Consider the following 19607-nt stretch of genomic DNA (forward strand, 5'->3'; position numbering starts at 1 on the left):
CGGGTCACAGTTGGTTTAAAGTTGGCACCAACATTTTTAGTTTTGTTAATATATATTCCGATAAAACAGGTTACAAGTACTTCTTCTTCTTATGTTGATATTGTAAATGGAAGGCTGATGAATAGTCAAAAGAGAAGACTTTCATGGTCATTCCTTCAAATTGGAAAGAATGTTGGACAATAAAACGCAGGAGAACCATCTTTCGGAGAATAAAATGCCGAAGAGAAGTGGTGGATATCATGGAAGATGCTTCGAAGAAGGATTTCAAAGAAAATAAGCAAGAGAATGAAACCTCGGTGATTGGAATAGGCCAGTGGTTGGTCTCACAAAGGAAGGTATCTAAAAAATATGAAAACTTGAAATGAGATCCTCTTGATAGACTTAGCCCTACTAAAGAATCTTTAGACACCATTTGTGCACCAACCGTATGATATATGTGGCAAATTCAGGTAGTCGATTGGATTCAATTCTTAATTTAAGGGCATAATCCCAAGAATGAAGCATATCAACAGCAACGATGGACCACACATTATTATCAATTATTGTGACTCATAGAAAACTTGTATTAGGCTTTTTTTTTTTTCCTTCTATTCATCCACACCTCTACAAAACGAATAAACGAACTAGATCTCCCTTATAATAGACCCAATCAGCGCTTGATAATAGGTCCCATCACCACTTGATGGGCCCATGATGGTGGGACCCCGCATCTTCTCCCATGCTCAATGGCTTGTGTCAGGGATTCCAAAAATAGTTTCATCCCTGGAAAGGAAAAAAGAAAGGATATATATATATATATATATATATATATATATATATATATATATATATATATATATATATATATATATATATATATATATATATATATATATATATATGGCAAAGGTTCTATGCAGTCGTGCCAGCTCATGGGAACTTCCCATGAGGTTGAGCTGTCTGGGCCCCACCGTGATGTATGTCTAACATCAATGCCGTGCATTTGATGGGTCCGTTTTAAATTATGGGATATCCCAAAAATCAGCCATATACGGAACTTAGGTAGGCTATACCATCTAAAATCATGTGAAGACATGCCTAAAACATATCAAAGCACTTGGTGGGGCCCACTTAAAATTTGGATGCATCTAAAACTTAGTCTGACCCCTCATCCAAGTGGGACACTCATAATGGATGGGTTGGATTTGTGAACCACATCTTGGTGGGCCCAATAAATAAATATGAATGTTTTAATGGAGGGTAACCCCTCTCAACTTTTGTATGTGGTGTGGCCCACACAAGTCATGGATTGACTTGATTTTTAAACCCTAGGCCTACCATGGAATGGTGCATCTGACTGGTGGGGTAGATGTTTGACACGCATCACAGTGGGCCCACACAACTCGACCTCATGGGAAGTTCCCATGAGCTTGACCGGAGGTTGAGCTGTGTGGGCCCCACCGCGATGTGGTCGAGCATCTACCCCATCAGTTAGATACACCATTATATGACAGGCCATAGGCTTAAAAATCAAGTCAATCCATGACTTAGGTGGACCACACCACATACAACAGTGATAGGGGTTACCCTCCCATTAAAACATTCATAATAATTTATTGGGCCCACTAAGATGTGGTTCAAAAATCCAACCCATCCATTGTGTGTGTCCTACTTGGATGAGGGGTTGGACAAAGTTTCAGTAGCATCCAAAACTCAGGTAGGCCCTACCAAGTGCTTTTATATGTTTTAAGCATGCCCTCACAAGGTTTTTGATGGGATGGCCCACTTGAGTTTCGTATACGGCTGATTTTTGGGATATCTCATAACCTAAAGGGGACTTGTCAAAATACACGACGTTGATGTTCAACCCACATCATGATGGGGCTCACATAGCTCGACCTCATGGGAAGTTCCCATGAGGTCGACCTCATAGTAGTGTGTGTAGGGAAATGGTTCCATGCGGTCAAGCTCATGGGAACTTCCCATGAGGTCGAGCTGTGTGGGCCCCACCGTGATGTATGTTGAACATCTACCCCATCAGTTAGATACAACATTCCCTGATGGGCCTCGTGATTAAAAATCAAGTCAATCCATGACTTGTCTGGGCCACACCACATACAAAAGTTGAGAAGGGTTATCCTCCCATTAAAACATTCATAATGATTTGTTGGGTCCACCGAGGTGTGGTTCACAAATTCAGCCCATCCATTATGTGTGTTCCACTTGTACGAGGGGTCAAACCAAGTTTCAGACACATCTAAATTTTAGGTGGGCCCCACCAAGTACTTTTATATGTTTTAGTCATGTATTCACATTATTTTAGATGGTATAGCCCACTTGAGTTCCTTATACGGCTGATTTTTGGTATATCTCATCATTTAAAGGGGACCCATCAAATGCACGGTGTTGATGTTTGGCATGCATCATGGTGGGGCCCACACAGCTCAACCTCATGGGAAGTTCCCATGAGCTCCACCGCATACAACCATTTCTCATATATATATATATATATATATATATATATATATATATATATATATATATATATATATATATATATATATATATATACACACATACATACGCGCATAAAAAGGGGAGCAAATTCCTTGAAAAGCCTTTAGCACAAAGTTCCTGTGCTGGGAACCTAGTTGGGGCCACTGTGATGTTTGTAGGAAATTCACCCATATTTTTGTGAGATCGTTTTAGGAAGCAAGGCTAAAGATGAGTTGGATCTAATAATTAAGTGGGCTAAAAACGTGGAGATTAAACATCCACAGTCAAAATAGTTGTGGGGCCACAGAAGTGTTGAATCAAGCTAATATTCATGTTTTCAGTTCATCCAAGTAGAAATGACGTTATGAACTGTATAGATGGTATGTAAATATATCACTGTCGACCCAGAGATATTTACATAGGACCCTAGCGAGGTTTAATGGTAAGAATTTCCTTACCCACATTTTCCCGTAGTACGAGCCACTCAAGTCCTATATAATGCTCAATTTGACCTCATGTCTTAAAGTGATCTCACAGAACAGATGGATGAGGTGGATTTGGCACAAACATCACGGTGGACCCGTCTAGGTTCCCAATACGGGAACTTATTGTGAAGTGGTTTTGCAGGAAATCCGGGTCCCATTTTCACATAAAAGAATCTATATTTTTCTAAGAGAGGATCCCGGCGCATGTACCGTGGTTTTGCAGGAAATCCTGGTCCCATTTTCACATAAAAGAATCTTTATTTTCCTAAGAGAGGATCCCGGTGCATGTACCGCGGCCATCGTACTCACGGAAGACTTTAGCCAAATAAATTTGTGATACAAGCAGCCCGCAATTGGTGTATCATGTATCACGTAATTTCTAGCCTCTATTTAGCTAGTGACAGCGAGCTAGCTGGTGTCCAAGCTTTATGGGACCCTCCAATGACGTATGTATTTTATCTAGGCCATTCATTCATTTTGCCAGTTCATTAGGGCATGAGCCCAGATATAAATCTTAGGATAAGGACAACGCTGTTTAAAAAAATCATATTAATTAAAGGACAGCCATTAAAAAATTTCGAAAGCCCGCTGTAATGTGTATTGTCCATCTAACCTATTGATAAGGTCACGTAGGCATAATGGATGAATGGAAAACACAAATACCAACTTGAACCAAAACTTCAGTTTCCCAAAATGTTTTGAATAATATGCTGATCAATTTCCACTGTTTCTTGAGTTATTTTAAGACTAATGCTCTAAAATGATCTAACGAAATGAACAGTGGTAGTGGTAGGAATAAAACACATACATCATGATGGGCCACATATGCTTTAAAATGATCTAGCAAAATGGATAAATGGCATGGGTAAAACACATACATCATGATGGGCCATATATCTTTGACATCATATAGCCCAAAGCATACGTAATTTCTCATGGAAGACCAAAGTCTAGGCTAGACCATTATCATTTTCTAAATGATGGTGACCTTTTAAATAAACATTAATTACTTATACATTAATTAAGATTTTTAAAAATATAATGAGACGATAATATTGACCATCTGAATTTTCTATTCAAATATAAACAACCACGGTTTTACTAGTAGGGATAGGATTTTTCTTTTTATTACCGTAATTCTAGAGATTTTCCGTCTCTTTTATTACAGTGTACGAAGAAGACGACAGAGATTGCGTTGAACTAGCCTGCTGGCTAGTGGTTGGTGTTCTGCAGGCCCACTGTGATTTATGTATTCTATCCACACTGTCCATCCATTTTTAAAGATCATTTTAGAGTTTTATCCCAAAAATGAGTCAGATATGAACTTCATGTGGACCACACCAGTGGAAAACAGTAGCAATTGAATGTCCACCATTTAAAACCTCCTAGGGTTGATTGTAGTGTTTATATGACATCCAACCGTTGATTAAGTCATAAAGACCTGGAGGAAAGGAAAAAAAGAAAAGAAAAAAAAAATCAACTTGATCCAAAACTTTTGTAGCAACGAAGAAGTTTTTAATGGTGGGAGTTCAATCAACACTGTGTGATCCAGTTCAGATTTTGATCTACCTTACTTTTAGGTTCATGCGATAAAATGATCTGAAAATATTGGTGGACGGCATGGATGAAACACATACATAAGGGTGGGGCCCACAGAGCACTGACACTAGCCATTGGCTAGTGGCTGGCTCCCTAGCTGATCCGTTTCCTTGTATCTTCCTGACGACATGCTTTCGGACCGCGTATTCGTTGAAGCAATGCTCCACGCTTGAGACGACGAAGACTCATTTTCTGTAAGAATCTGAAGTGATCTCGGCACGGGTGGCACGTTCACCTCTAAAACACCCTCCAACATTTGAATAATCTGCCCCATCGACGGCCTGTCGCTCTCGTTGTCCTGAATGCACCAGCCTGCGACTCTGCAGGCTCGACTGAGCTCTTCCATATTCGCATTTCCCTCCAATCTGTAATCCAACAAGCAATGGATTTCACCTTTCATGATTTTACCCACAGCCCAAATCGGGAAAAACACTGTTTCCCCAACTGCCAGCTGCTCGGTATTCCTCCTCCCTGATATGATCTCAAAAACCATCATCCCATAGCTGTAGACATCGGCTTTCGGTGTGATTGCCAGACCTGAAATCCATTCAGGTGCAAGATAGCCTCTTGTTCCTCTCATCGTTGTTAAAACCCGACTGAATTCCCGCCCGAAAAGCTTCGCAAGGCCAAAATCTGCCACCTTCGGACAGAACTCACAATCCAGAAGTATGTTTTCTGGCTTAATATCACAATGTATAATACAGTTTCGGCATTTCTCGTGAAGATAAGCTATTCCTCTTGCCGTCCCAATTGCTATCTTGTACCTCGTTGGCCAATCGAGGACGTTGGAATTCTTACCAAACAGATGAGAATCCAAAGACCCATTCGGCATGTAATCATATACGAGCAGCCTTTTAGCCATTTTCGAGCAAAACCCACGAAGGCGGATGAGATTAACGTGCTGGATCATTCCGACCGTACTCACCTCTGTCCGGAACTCCTTCTCTCCTTGTTGAAGCCCTTCAAGCTTCTTCACTGCCACCGTCGTTAGATCAGACAGAGTCCCTTTGAAAACAGAACCGAAACCTCCGCCGCCCAATTTCTCTGAGAAATTCTTTGTTGCAATCTGTAGACTTTGGTAACTAAACCAGATCAAAGAGCCTTGAACTGCATCTGGATGTACTATATCCTGTTGCCGCTGGCGCCTCCATATAAACAACAGAACAATACCCAATAGAAAAACAGCCACCGCAACTGCGACTACAACAGTCCGTGTAATTGCCCCCTTCCGACTGTTTGAAATCTTCAGTTCGGAGCTTGCAAGACGGACATGAAGAGTCATACCTTCAACATTTCCAGCAGGTAACTGCTGGAGATTCACCAAATCTCCATTCCATATCAAACACCCGCTCTTGAATGCATAAGCAGTGCAAGAACAGTCATTCAAGCAAGCTAATTCGCAATCTTGGATGCTCCCAGCTGCCAACGATCTCCTTCCGTCAGTAAGATTCATGTCAGACAAAGCCCAAAACCCATCTTTCTCACTGTCTTTCCCACCATCAAACGACTCAAACTTCCCACATCCCAAATTGGTTTTCCGCATGCATCCGTCGGACCAACTCCCCAAATTCCAATCCTTCAGACACTTCGGCTCGAAGCCAGGCAAGCACGTACAGGACATGCTGTTCTCATTGCAGCTACCGAAGGTCCCACAAAGATTATAAACCCGGCATTGAGATACCGGCAGCGACCAGAACATATCCCATTCTTGGTAGTCTTTCCGCCATGAAAGATGCTTGATCTGTCCTGTAAGATTCAACACGACTCTTGAAAGGGTGGAAGCATTTTTCACCGAGTAAGTGATGTACTCCTCCCGTTCGCTTTCGTTGAAGCTGAAATCGTGTAAATAATTTGATTCCATTTGGGAGGATAATTGCAATTTCTCCCCATTCAACTTGACATAATACTGAGTGATCCGGCCGGGGTCTATGGAGAGAGAGAATGGTCCAGGGGCTGGATCTTCAGAGTTCTTCCACGAAGTAAGACGTTGGCTTTCACCTGTAACCTTGTTCAATCCAAACCACCCTCCAGGCAGCAATGTATGGGTTGGGTGACCAAAGCTCTGCCAGTGCACGACAGACGGATCGGACCAATCTCTTAGAACAAGATTTCCAGTGTCTAGAAGGACTGCAACCGTTGAATTCAACGTCTTGGATGTTATATAGGTGGACCAGATTAGCAAATTTGAGGGGCTGAGGAGGATTAGATTGCCGTCTTCTGTGATTTTTAGGATTGAATTGAAGGGGTCTGAGACGGGTGCTTCTCTGTTGGCTACCCAGACAACTGTTTGTTCTGGGAGTTGTTTGTACCAGATGCCTATGTAGTATTTTTGGGATTTGCCTGGTGTGAAGAAACCGAGTTCAAATGTCCCACCTTGGGAGGTTAAGTTATGGGGCCAACTAAGATGTTGAGTTGAGGTGATGGAATCTGAACCATAGGAGAGGTCGGCCTTGAGAGAGAAGATCAAGAAGAGGAGGAAAGAGAGAAATGGCATGCTTCTTCTGTTATCCATGCCTACTGAAACATCCGAGGACATGTAAGACATACAATGCCCTAAATATTAAAAGGATTAAACAAATGTCCCGGGTAGTCAATAGTCACCCGCTCCCGCCCCCCAACCAGTTAAACAAATGTCCCGAATAGTCAATAGTCACCCGCCCCCACCACCACCCCTGCTTTTTTTTTTTTTTTTTTTTTTTTTAAAGGTTGGGACGAAATTACTCCGAGCTGCCAGCGTGTGACAAGTGGACGGATTCGAATGTGGTAAACACAGTACAACCCATCATGGTGTTTGTGTGAAATTCACACCATTCATATATTTTTTCAAAACATTTTATGACATGAGCCCAAAAACGAGGTAGATCCAAAGCTCAAGTGGGCCACACCACATAAAACAGTGGAGATGGTATACCCACGTTTGAAACATTCGTGGGGCTGTAGAAGCTTTAGATCAGGCTAATATTTTTATTCTTTTAGTCCATCCATATATTAAGGTGTTTACGAGCATTTGGGCCACTTTATGACAACACAATGGAGCCTAAAAAAGTTTGAATGATAGGGAATTCCTTTCCACTATTTCTAGTCATGTGGTCCACCTGAGTTTCAAATCTGTCCTATTTTTTGTCTCATATCTTAACATGATCTTCCAAAATAAATGGATGGAGTAGATTTCCTACAAACATCATGGATCTAACCAACATAGCTTATGGTAATATGAGAAAGTGCCTTCGAGAAGCTTCTCTCAGACACCGCTTCAATGTAATGTGATGTGACGTGGATCGGGAGTCGGACCTATCTAGATATGGATAGTCCTGTGGGGCCCATTGTGATGTATATATTTTATCCACATCATCTATCCATTTTGAAAGATCATTTTAACGCATAAGCTCAAAAATGAGGCATATCAAAGGTTCATGTGGACCACACCATAGAAAGCAGTGAGATTAAAAACCTACCATTGAAAACTTACTGGGGGCTATAGAATTTTTGGATGTAACTCATTTTTTAGCCCATGACATTAAATTAAATTCTAAATCCAATGGACAGAGTCAATTCAACACATTACCCCACGGCAGGACTCACAACCCTTGACACATGACAACTTGGACCATTACCACATTACAACTATACCATTATAACATGACAACCTCGACCCTTAATACAATACAACCATGACTTCGACCCTTATAACATACAACCACGACCTCGACCCAACCTTGACCCTTATCACATTACAACCATGACCTCAATCCTTAAAACATACAACCATGACCTCAACTCTTTAACATGACAACCTCGACCCTTAACACATTATAACCACGAACTTGACCCTACAACATGACAACCTCGACCCTTAACACATTATGACCACAAGCTTGACTCTACAACATGACAACCTCGACCCTTAACATATTAGGACTACGACCTCGACCCTTATAACATAACAACCTCAACTATTAGCATATGACAATGTTGACCCTTCATATGACAACCATGACCTATACCTTGACCAGCTCGACCCTCAACACATGACAACCATGACCTGAACCCTTAACAAATGAAAACCTCGACCCTTAACACATGATAACCACAACTCAGACCCTTAACACATGTCAACCTCAACCGTACTAGCAAATATCATCTCTTAGGTGGGAAACACCATAGAAAACAGTGACGGTGATGGCACCCACTGTTGAAATTTTCTAAGGCCCACAGTGGTACATGTGTGTATTATAACCTATCAAAGGTAGGGCTCTCCGGGCCCACAGTGAGCTGGCAAACCCAATGGACGATTTGATCTTGCAAATGCACCCCACATAAACTGAAAATTTCAAAAATTATATATATATATATATATATATAAAGCTTTACGTGCATGCCCAGTAACCATCAGAGGGCGAAAGCCCTTTTTGAGAGAGGGCAAGGCCCAACTCGTGGGGCCCACATTGATGTATGTGTATAATCTACACTACCCATCCTTTTTGTCATGTCATTTTAGGGCTAGGGCCCAAATATCAGCCTGATCCAAAGCTCGTGTGGGGAACATAATAGAAAACAATGGTGACAGAGGCACTCACTGTTGAAACTTTCTAGGTTCACTGTGATGTTTGTTATAAGTGGACCCTGCCCAAAGCCATGACTTCTTAGGTCCACAGCAAGCTGGCCGACAAGGTGGATGGAACAGATCACCCCATTGTGGGCATTAGGCTACGGTACCAATGGTTACTTACTAAAAGATTCTTTCGCTATGGTTTTAGTCCATACCTTTCATCCATTTTTTAGTAGAAAAGGTAGTGAACACATGACAATCTTGACCCTTAACACAAGACAACCTCAACCCTCAACACATGACAACTTCGACCCTTAACATATGACAACCTTGACCCTGACAACATCGACCCTTAACTCATGACAACCTCGACTCTGACTCTTAACACTATAAGGATACCATTTGTGGGGTCCACCATCACATATGTGCGGAATCTACTCCATCCATTAACTTCAAATTTTCATGGAAAGCTATGATTGGAAGCATGATCAACATTCGTCAGGCACATTGGCCACATCACAAGAAAATAGTTGGTATTGATTGAACACTGTTATAATTTATCAATTTTTGTGGGCCACAAAGAGATCATATCAGTAAGAAGTTAGCATCTTTCCATATAAATAAAGGGCTACAAAGAAAATGAATGGATTATATCTAGATTCCATAGGCCCAATAATAACTTTCATCCACGTCGCTTTTTCATGAATGAATATGATGTAACTTCTTCTTCACTAAAGAATCGTACAACTACTAATCCAAGAACAAGGGCAATTTGGTCTAAATTTTTTTTTTCAAAACTTGTTAGATGACTACCTTGGGAATATTTGAAACTTCCCTTCGATATCGAGAATTCAACCATAACACAATGCTAGTATGATCAAAATCTAGGAAGGATATATAAAATGATAGCAGTCCAACATGTTGTCATTACATTCTTAATTTTTAGAGTGAAATTTATAAATGCAAGTGTTAGGTGACAAAATCTCCTTCTTGGCAGTTTCTCGATTTGAGAGCTTGGCAGAATATTTTCAGATTTTGAATTTTTTTCAGGGATACTATTAGAAATTCTCACTAAAAGTAAATTAGGACACTCGCATTTTATATAGCATTAAAATTTCCAAATCTACAAATGAGTCAAATTCCAATGTTAAAATAGAAATAGAGAAATTGAATAGGGAGATGAAGGCATGCCAATCAATAATCAATAGTACATCTCTTCTTACAAGTAGTATTGATGAGCACATCCGAGTTCCTTTTAGAATTTATCAAAAATAGATTAGAGTTGTTCCTCTTCCGTTATGGCTATATATGATCCTTACATGGTGTCCAGTGGGCCCAATTTAAGTTTCTAGCCCCATTAAAGACCACACATCTATGATCATACATATTTGATAACTCTATATTAAGAAGATGCATGTGGGTTGCTTACTTGGGAGTGTTGGACCATTGGATCATGGCTGCGAACCATCTTAATTGTTGGATATTGACCATGGACCATCTTGATCGTGGACTCATTGGACATGATGGTACCATTGGGATGGCTTAGTTTAGTTATTTTGTTTATTTATTTAAGTTATTTTAGTTTATTTAATAACTTAGTTAAAATAAGAGTGTTTCACACATTTTATATGTACTAAGGGTATTTTTATAAAAATACTCCAAAAACACTATTAAAGGGTTGGACATGTGAAGCCATAAGGTTGATTGGAAATAAAATTTTATTCTTTGTTGGTTTGAGTAAATAAAAGCCTCATACGATTGGAATTTGGTGTGAAGCCATTGAGTGATTCCAACTTCTTATTTATTTTTATTTTTTTACTATTATTTTTCTTTTCAAGGTATTCTTTTAACTTTTTGTAATTCTTTTTTTTTTAAATATTATTTTTTCTTTTCAAGGTATTCTTTTAAAATTTTCTACTTCTCTTTATCTATTTTCTTTAATTTTCTTTTATTTCCTCCTAAATTCTATCCCCCACCATCTGAAAAACTCTCTAGACCTAACCCCACCCAATCTTATAATTGTACGAACCACCCCCATGCCCCGTACAATTGTATAGATGCAACTGTATGACAATCTGTATGGCCAGCCCCATCCCCCTTCTTTCCCTCTTGTTAGTCTTTGATCATTCTCCTTTAAAATTTCATAACTCTAAACCTAAGACCAAAAACCATGACATTAGAACCTAAAACTTCAAACCCTAATTTTTCCAATTCCATAAACCTTAAATCTCCAAACTATAATTCTTTCAAACCCTAAGAAAGCGCAAGTGAAACATCAAATTTAGATTGAATCATATGCTAGATAGAAGTCCTACCTTCCATGGGGCCATTTTCGATCGATAATTTTAAGATTATTATGAAGAATTATGATGTGACCTTGAATTTGAGCATAAGATTATTCTACAGAATTATGATGTGGCCTTGAATTTGAGCATGGTTGAGTACTTGATTTCTTTATATTTGTGATAGGTTAACAATATTTTATATTTTAATTTACTTTAATAACCCAATTATTAATTCATTCACAATTTTATAGTTTTCTATTCATCATGCATTGACTACACTTTCGGACAATCAAAATGATTGATTAGTGGACCACCATGTAGATGAGGCTATGGATAAAGAAATTGACAGCTATAGTGTCATCTTAGCCATTGCATTAGTTGTTAGAAAAATGAATGGATAAAAAATTAATTAAATCTTATAATTTTATTGGGTATCGTCTTCCCACATGGTGGCCTAACTGATCGAAGGTTCTGATTGTTGTGTACATGATCCATGTGTAAGGTGGAGATGCATCTCTATCTCCTCCTTTACGGATATCTACGAATATCTAGAGGAGAAAATGATTTTCACTTATTCTCATCGATATATCTTGAGACGTCAAGATAAATTCAAATTCACGCCGATGCGAAACGTACGTAGAACGCATAGATGGGACGCGGATTGCGTACCGTCCGGGCAGGGCTCTGTGGGGATCAAAGTGATGTAAATGTTTTATCCATGCCGTTCATAATTTTTCTCAGATCATTTTAATGTACAATGCAAAAAATGAGGCAGGTCCAGGGTTTAAGTGGACCACAAAGTGATGATTTAACTTCCACCATTAAAAACTTCTTGGGAGCTGGAGAAGTTTCTGATCAAGCTGATATTTGTGTTTTCACTTCATCCCTGTCTTCATGACATTATTACTAGGTTGGGTGGTGAAAAAACATCATGGTGGCCCTTAGAAAGGTTTCAATGGTGAGAGTCATTATCACTGCAGCTTCCTTTGATGTGGTCCACGGGAGGTGTAGATTTCCTTAATTTTTTGCATTATACATTAAAATGGTCTGAGAAAAGCGATGAACAGCGTGGATAAATTACTTACATCACTTTGGGCCTCAAAGAGCCCTGACGCATTCCACGTCCACATAGATGAATGTTTAGGATCATTACATTAGTTTTTTTAGGCCGAAGGCAGGATAAGTGTTGCTGAATCACTGGTAAAGATAAGTTATGCCAGAGACATCGATGTGGGTGGTTCCCTGGCTGTGGGGCCAACCTCAATTTATACGTTGTATTGGTATAGCCATGTGGTCTTGCCAACTCATTTTATGGCATGAGCTCAAAAATGAAGCTGACACAAATCTCAGGTGGGCCATACCATAGGAAACAGTGGTGATTGGATGACCATCATTAAAAATATCAGCACACACAGTTTTTAAATTGTAAATAGGGATTTTCCGTTTGCCTCAAGCAGAAAAATTCTACCTGTTGCAGTCTAATTGGACCGCATCATCACACATTACATTTGATGAATTACAATGCATACAAGCAGAGATGCAGAGGATCCGGATTCTTAAATTGTCATTCGCCACTATTTCTTATAGCGTGGCCCACGTGAGATTTTTGTCTGCTTCATTTTTTGGGGCCATGCTATAAAATGGATGGATGGCGTGGGTATATAACTCGGACATAGATGTGGGCCCCACACGTTCAGAGAACCACCCAGATCGCTGGTTACGGGTTCCAGCCAAGTCGTGCACCAGGGCAGCGGAGACTGGCAGTCAAAGATGCCCTTCCAAGCGGAAGCGGATTGCGTACTGAGTAACTCATTACGGTAAGCGTACTCAGTAAACTCCGTGGGCCCCTGTGTCATTCATGCATTTTATCCACTCCTTCCATCTCCTTTAACACATAATTTTAGGCTTTTTCCCAAAAATGGAGTATATCTAATCCTCAAATAGACCACACCACCGGAAACTGTATGAATTGAACATCTACCATTGAAAAATTCTTAGGGACAACAGAGGCTTTAGATCAGGCTGATATTTGTGTTTTCCTTCATCCATGTCCTTCTGATCTTATGAACAAGTTGGATGACAAATAAACATCACTGGGGGCCTTAGAAATTTTTCAACGGTTGAAATCAATACTTCCACTTTTTCCAGTGGTATGGCCCACTTGAGATTTGTATATGCATCAATTTTGGGTTGAACCCATAAAATGATCTGGAAAAATGAATGGACGGCGTGGATAAACCACATGCATTCGCAGTGGGCCCAACTGAGTTTACTCAGTACGATAAGAGCGTACTGAGTAACTCAGTACGCAGTCCTATTTCCTTCCAAGCATAACTATACTGCAGGAAACGCGTGTCTTTTCGTGGCATTCGCAGATGGAAGCGGACTGCGTACTGAGTAAGCATACTGAGTAAACTGTGTAGGGTTTAATATGATTTATGTATTTTATCCACTCCGATCCATCCATTTTATCAGATAATTTAAGGCCTTTAGCCCAAAAATGAAGCATATAAAATGCTAAAGTGGACCACACCACAGGAAACAATATTTATTGAACATCTACGTTGAAATTTTCGTTAGGGCCATGGAAGTTTTGGATCAAGCTGATATTTTCTTTTTTTTTCCTTCATCCATTTCTTTTTGATCTCATGGACATGTTGGATGACAAATAAACATCACTGTGGCACTAGAAATGTTTCAACCGTGGAAATCATTATTCCCACTGTTTCCTGTAGTATGGTCCACTTGAGATTTGAATATGCTTCGATTTTTGGTTCAATTCCTAAAATGAGCTGCTTAAATGGATGTACGGTGTGGATAAACTACTTACATTCAGGGTGGGCTCAACAGAGTTTACTCGGTAGGATAAGAGCGTACAGATTTTTAGGAATGTTCAGTCCTGACCAGTGAGATCAATGATTAGTTAATCTAGGCCATTGATTACTTAAGATAATATTTTTTTTGTTATACAAACCCACACACAGATACCCCATTGGTACTCAGCACCCATGACTGTGAGTGTTGAAATCCATGCGTCTACCAGTGAGCCCTGGAGTGAGACCCAGTTTGAGATAACATTGATTGAAACCGTTAAAAACTTATTAGGACCCAATTAATGTTTCCAGAGTGTTTATCAGCCATTCAATCTATTGATAAGGTCACATAAGTTTGGATGAAGTGAAAAAACAAATATCAACTTGATCTAGAACTTTTGTCACCCATTAAAGGTTAATCACCGTTGTTTCCTATGATATGGTCCATCTGATAATTGGATTATATTTTTAGGATAATTTCCTAAAATGATCTGCAAAAACAGATGGACGGAGTGGATATGGAATATATACATCAAAGTGGGCCTTATAGTAAGGGCGACACGTCTCACCTAATCCCCTCTCTTTTTCCACATAGGGCTGTTCATGAGTCGAGCTAGCTCAACTAACTCGCTCGACTCGGCACGAGTCAGCTCGGATTGACTCGGCTTGAATGATCGACTCGGGTCGAGTCAAGCTGATTTTTTGTAGCTCGAGTTAAGTTCGAGCCGAGTTCGACCAGGGGGCATTTCAACTCAACTCGACTCGAAGCTATATATAAATATATAAATATATAAATATATATATATATATATATATATATATATAAGTCACTGAAACACCCGACCGCACCCAACCCTAGCAAGCTGTCCCTTTCCCTTTCTTCTCTTTCTCTACCTGCCGCATGCCCGCTCGGCGTCCGACCAGAAGAAATCCACCGGACCACCACTACCGACGCACGACTAGCACACTGCCTACCTGATCGATCTCGCCGAGCAAAGAAGACCGCACGGTCGTGCGCCCAATCCCGACTCGGTTAGCACTTACCTGTCTCCTGACACATCCATGCCTTTATTTTAAGAAATTACTCTTTGCTTCTTTTTTTTTTTTTTGGGTTTTCCCATCTCATCGTTTCCAAATCATCCTCTTTTTTACCTTTTTTCTAAATCATCTGATGCAACCATGATTCGGATTTGGACACGGTTGAGCAATTAGAGATGGATTAGGAGGATGAACGGTTGCTCTTGTTACAACACTAGGTCCCTGTAACAAGGAGATGGAAATGCAATAAGGATTTTGAGAAAAAATGAAATTCGGTTTTCATTGAAAGTTAGACTTGAGAAATTATACAGTTGGATCGTTGGTTTTTTAAAGTGGGTCCCATGGTTTGACGGTCCATATTATTTTTATCTGGTCTGGTGGTGGATGGGCCACAATATAAGAATCTCCTTGGGAGAATCCTACCATTACTGGCTGTAGATAGTTTACAAAGGGTGAAAAGATCACATGCGTGCGTTTGAGCTGTGGACCACATTCATGATGTGTATGTAGAATCTAAACCGTTCAACAGGTGAGATTCTTCATGGGGCACCATATATGCTAAGAATCATCTCCATCAAAATCTTGGGTGGGCCACACCAAAGGAAGCAGTGTAGAATCATACCAACATCCTACATGTTCACTTGTTGTGGCTAAGTTCTAGTGGGTCCCTTGATCCTTGTGGGGCATACCTGATGACTGAGTTGGATGACATATACACAACCATGATCGATCTACCCTTTACATATGAAAAAGCTCGAGCTCGACTCGACTCGAACCACTAGCTTGACTCGAACTCGACTCGACAACTTTGGCAAATAAGCCAAGCTTCAATGTTGAGCTAGAGCTCGAACTCAAGTATAGCATGGACAAATCGAGCTGAGCTTGGCCCACCTCGACTCGACTCGGCTCGATGCCCACCCCTAATTCCACACCATGTGGTGGTGACCTTTCAAACCTCGGAATAGTCAATGGATCCCTGTGGGCCCACTGTGAGGTCTGTGTCCATGTGACAACTCATTTTTAGGGCATGATGGCAAAAATGAAGTAGATCCAAATCTTAGGTAGACCATACCACAGGAAATGGTTATGATTGAATCCCCACCATTAAATACATCATGGGGCCACTAAAATAGCTACTTCTCATCCAAACTACTAATAAAGTCACAAAGATCTGGATGAAGAGGCCACACAAACATCAACTTGATCCAAAACTTTTGTGCCCCATAAGAAGTTCTTACTGGTCGATCATCACTGCATCCATATTATGGTCCACCTGAGATTTGGATCTACTTCATTTTTAAGATAGTGCCCTAAAATGAGCTGTCAAAATGGATGGATGGTGTGCATATATATATATATATATATATATATATATATATATATATATATATATATATATATATATATATATATATAAGTCACATAAATCACGGTAGTCACACGGTCAGGGATCCCACCTACCCCGTGGATCTGGGGTTCCACGGAAGCCACACCCCCAAGTAAGACTTTCAAAATCCCTGGCTTCCAGTTGGACCCCCTAGGTTCAAACGGATAGCTTCTACGGCCAGTATGGTAGCAGAACTTTCTTAGGGCTAGGACAAAGACATCAAGTTGCATGTAAAAGACATTGCAGTGTGTGCCTTTATCTTTCGTTCTCAGAATCTTCCAAGGACCAAGCCAGGCGAGCTCATAGAAAATTTTAGAGCAACAAGGTCTTCATCTCTTCGCTGATGATGATAAGATTGTTTGGACCGTTAACGGTCATGGCCACGGATCCTTTGCTGTGGTGAAGGTGTGTTGAGCTTAGAACTACTTAGTAACAGGGGCTGATCTTAACTGGTCCAAAAGATTTATTTCAAAGTATTCTTTTAGCGCATAGTTGACCTTTCTTGGTAGGCTCAAATGGATTAAATATTATAGGGGATTTATGCCAAGTACACCCTCCTTTTTGTGAGAGCATTGCAATAATATCGCTTCTCAAAATAGTATTTTTCTATACAAGAGGACACTATTTGTCTTTTCTTTTTTTAATGAAATGCTCGTAATCACCTTTTTTTTTATAATTTCTATGCACCTACTTTTTTATTTTTAGTACTCGTTAGCAAATTTTTTGACGGAAACTCCCACATGGAAAGAATGGGTTCTTCTTTTTTCCTATTATGTTGACCTAGGTTTATTAGGAAAGAACATGAGAGAATTAAATGAAAAAAAATTATAAATATTTTTCTTTTAAAGGATGGTCCTTATTCTTTTTATAAAGATTATATTCGGATGAGTTTTCTTGGGAAGAAACTTATATAAAGAGAGGAGAGATGAAAAAAAAAAACCTCTACTTTTAGATTATATGTTTTTCTTTATTCAAAAGATTATGTTTTAATTAGCCTTTTACCAAGAGCTACACTTTGAGCCAATTTTTAAAAGGTTAAATGGTATTCAAATAATGAGATGATTATAAAGTTATTTAAAAGTTTGCCGAATTATCTTTCCAATGTGGTTTTGAGGGAATGTGGGTTGTGGGTCCCCAAATGGAGGAGTTTTGTGCTCAAATGATTTGAGGTAAGAGGGTGAAAGGGTGCTTTGAAATGATTAGGGGCTAGAGGAAGTGAGGGGTGGTGCATGCAAGGATGGAAATGGGTTTAAGAAGTGGGAAGTGAGGATTTAGGAGAGGGAAAAGGGTTTAGATGGGTGAAATGTCTAGGAAGTCGCTTGGGGTAGGGTCCCCAGGCTTTTAAAAAGGGTAAACACGAATAGAGGGGGTCCCCACACGTGTGAGGGCCCCCGCACATCTATAGGACTGGTGGCGCGCCGTCGAGTCAGCGGTGGCGGCGGCGTCCTCTGGTCCTGGCGGCGGCACACCGCCGATCTGGTGGTGTCGCCGCCACCCTCTGGTGGTTCCGGCGGTGCGCTGTCGATCTGGTGGTGGCCAGCCACCCTTGGGTCGTCTGGGAAGTCTGTGGGGCCATTTTGGTCCCCCCTAAGTATTTGTTAGGTCCCTAGATTGTCGGGTTCGCCCATCGCGACTCAAGGATCATTCCTTGGCGCTGATGAGGTTCCTTCGGGCTTAAGAATTTTCTTTAAACGCTGGCCCAAGTGGGCCTCAGGTACTTTAGGTTCGATGCGGAGACGTTTAGTCTCATCCTGACTGAAATTTGAGCGAATTCTACGTCCAGTAGAACCGTTGACATGTACACTGAATGGTTCTAATCTCGTGAGCTACTCGTGCAACTCAATACTACATCATTCGAGTTGGGTCGACTCGAGTCGTCGGAATGCTAATTAAGAAGTGATATGAATCACTTCGCATAGCCTAGGTTCTCTTAATATCAAGTCGTAGACTAGGGTTCTATTTTTGGATTTGCCAATGACATGATTTCTAAGTTTTATGAATGTCTCTAAGTTCAATCGCTCCCTCCTAAGTCGGAAATACGTCACGATAGACCCGTCACCCCAGGCCCAGCTTATTCCGAACCATGCTCTGATACCAAGTTGTAACGCCCAGAAATTAAATGATCGAGTAGGAACTCAGCTCCCGAATTTTCAAGTGCCACGTGTACCCTAACGGGCCTCATATGCATATGAAGTGAAGAATCCTGTGGCGATGGAGAATTAAACCAAGCATAGTATGACATTGAACTATAAAGAAATTCAAGTGCCACTAACAAAATGAAACATCCAAAATAAATCCAAAATATCCAAAGTATCAACCATCAGGGACCTAGTCCCATCCATACAGTAATACCCAAATGACTAAGGCCCTGGCCCAATCCCATGATCAACAAAATCAGCCTAGAAAGGTCCACCAAAAGTCTGGTAGTATGCTCGCTCCTCATCGTCGTCCACATCAGCATCCTCCAGCACATCCAGCTCCATCAGCCCTGCATCTATAGTGGGTTCTGGTTGGTGTTTTAAAACACCGTCCTAAAGTGAGAGTGAATAGCTAACTCAGTGGTCCCATTAGCTATAAGTTACACAAGCTGTCATGCACAGGAGTAAATTTAGTGAAAATCATACATTCACAGAATCCTAGATACTCTAGTTAATGCAAATGTATGATTTAATGATATAATGCACGCCTCTCACCATAACACTCCCTCTTGTGACACCATCTTACGTTCGTGAACTAACACTCCCTCAAGCGACTCAACTACCGAATCGCAAAAGTAACCAATGCATGTAATGCACATGTTAGCCAAGTTGATTAATTAAGTTCATTCGTCCAACAGGTTGGGGAAATCGAGATTCTTTGTCGGACCATTGCCATAATCCGATTGCGCAGCTCTAATGACCATAGTTGTATGGCTCTCACGATTCTTAGCCCTTGTGTGTTCGTCATTCCCATAATTATAAGCTCATACGAATACAA

The 19607-nt window shown here is 40.5% G+C and overlaps 1 protein-coding gene across 1 annotated transcript; it reads right to left on the minus strand.

Moving 5' to 3' along the window:
* Positions 1–4626: 4626 nt before the first annotated feature.
* Positions 4627–7071, minus strand: LOC131220296 (G-type lectin S-receptor-like serine/threonine-protein kinase At2g19130). The gene has a single exon (XM_058215245.1). It carries the CDS (start codon positions 7069–7071, stop codon positions 4627–4629), a length of 2445 nt encoding a protein of 814 aa, XP_058071228.1.
* Between the last annotated feature and the right edge of the window lie 12536 nt (positions 7072–19607).

This window comes from Magnolia sinica, chromosome 12 (genome assembly GCF_029962835.1).
Source record: "Magnolia sinica isolate HGM2019 chromosome 12, MsV1, whole genome shotgun sequence".
Taxonomy (NCBI): Eukaryota; Viridiplantae; Streptophyta; class Magnoliopsida; order Magnoliales; family Magnoliaceae; genus Magnolia; species Magnolia sinica.

Coding starts and splice junctions, on each gene's coding strand:
- LOC131220296 (XM_058215245.1), bottom strand. CDS start 7,071: ATGGATAACAGAAGAAGCATGCCATTTCTCTCTTTCCTCCTCTTCTTG.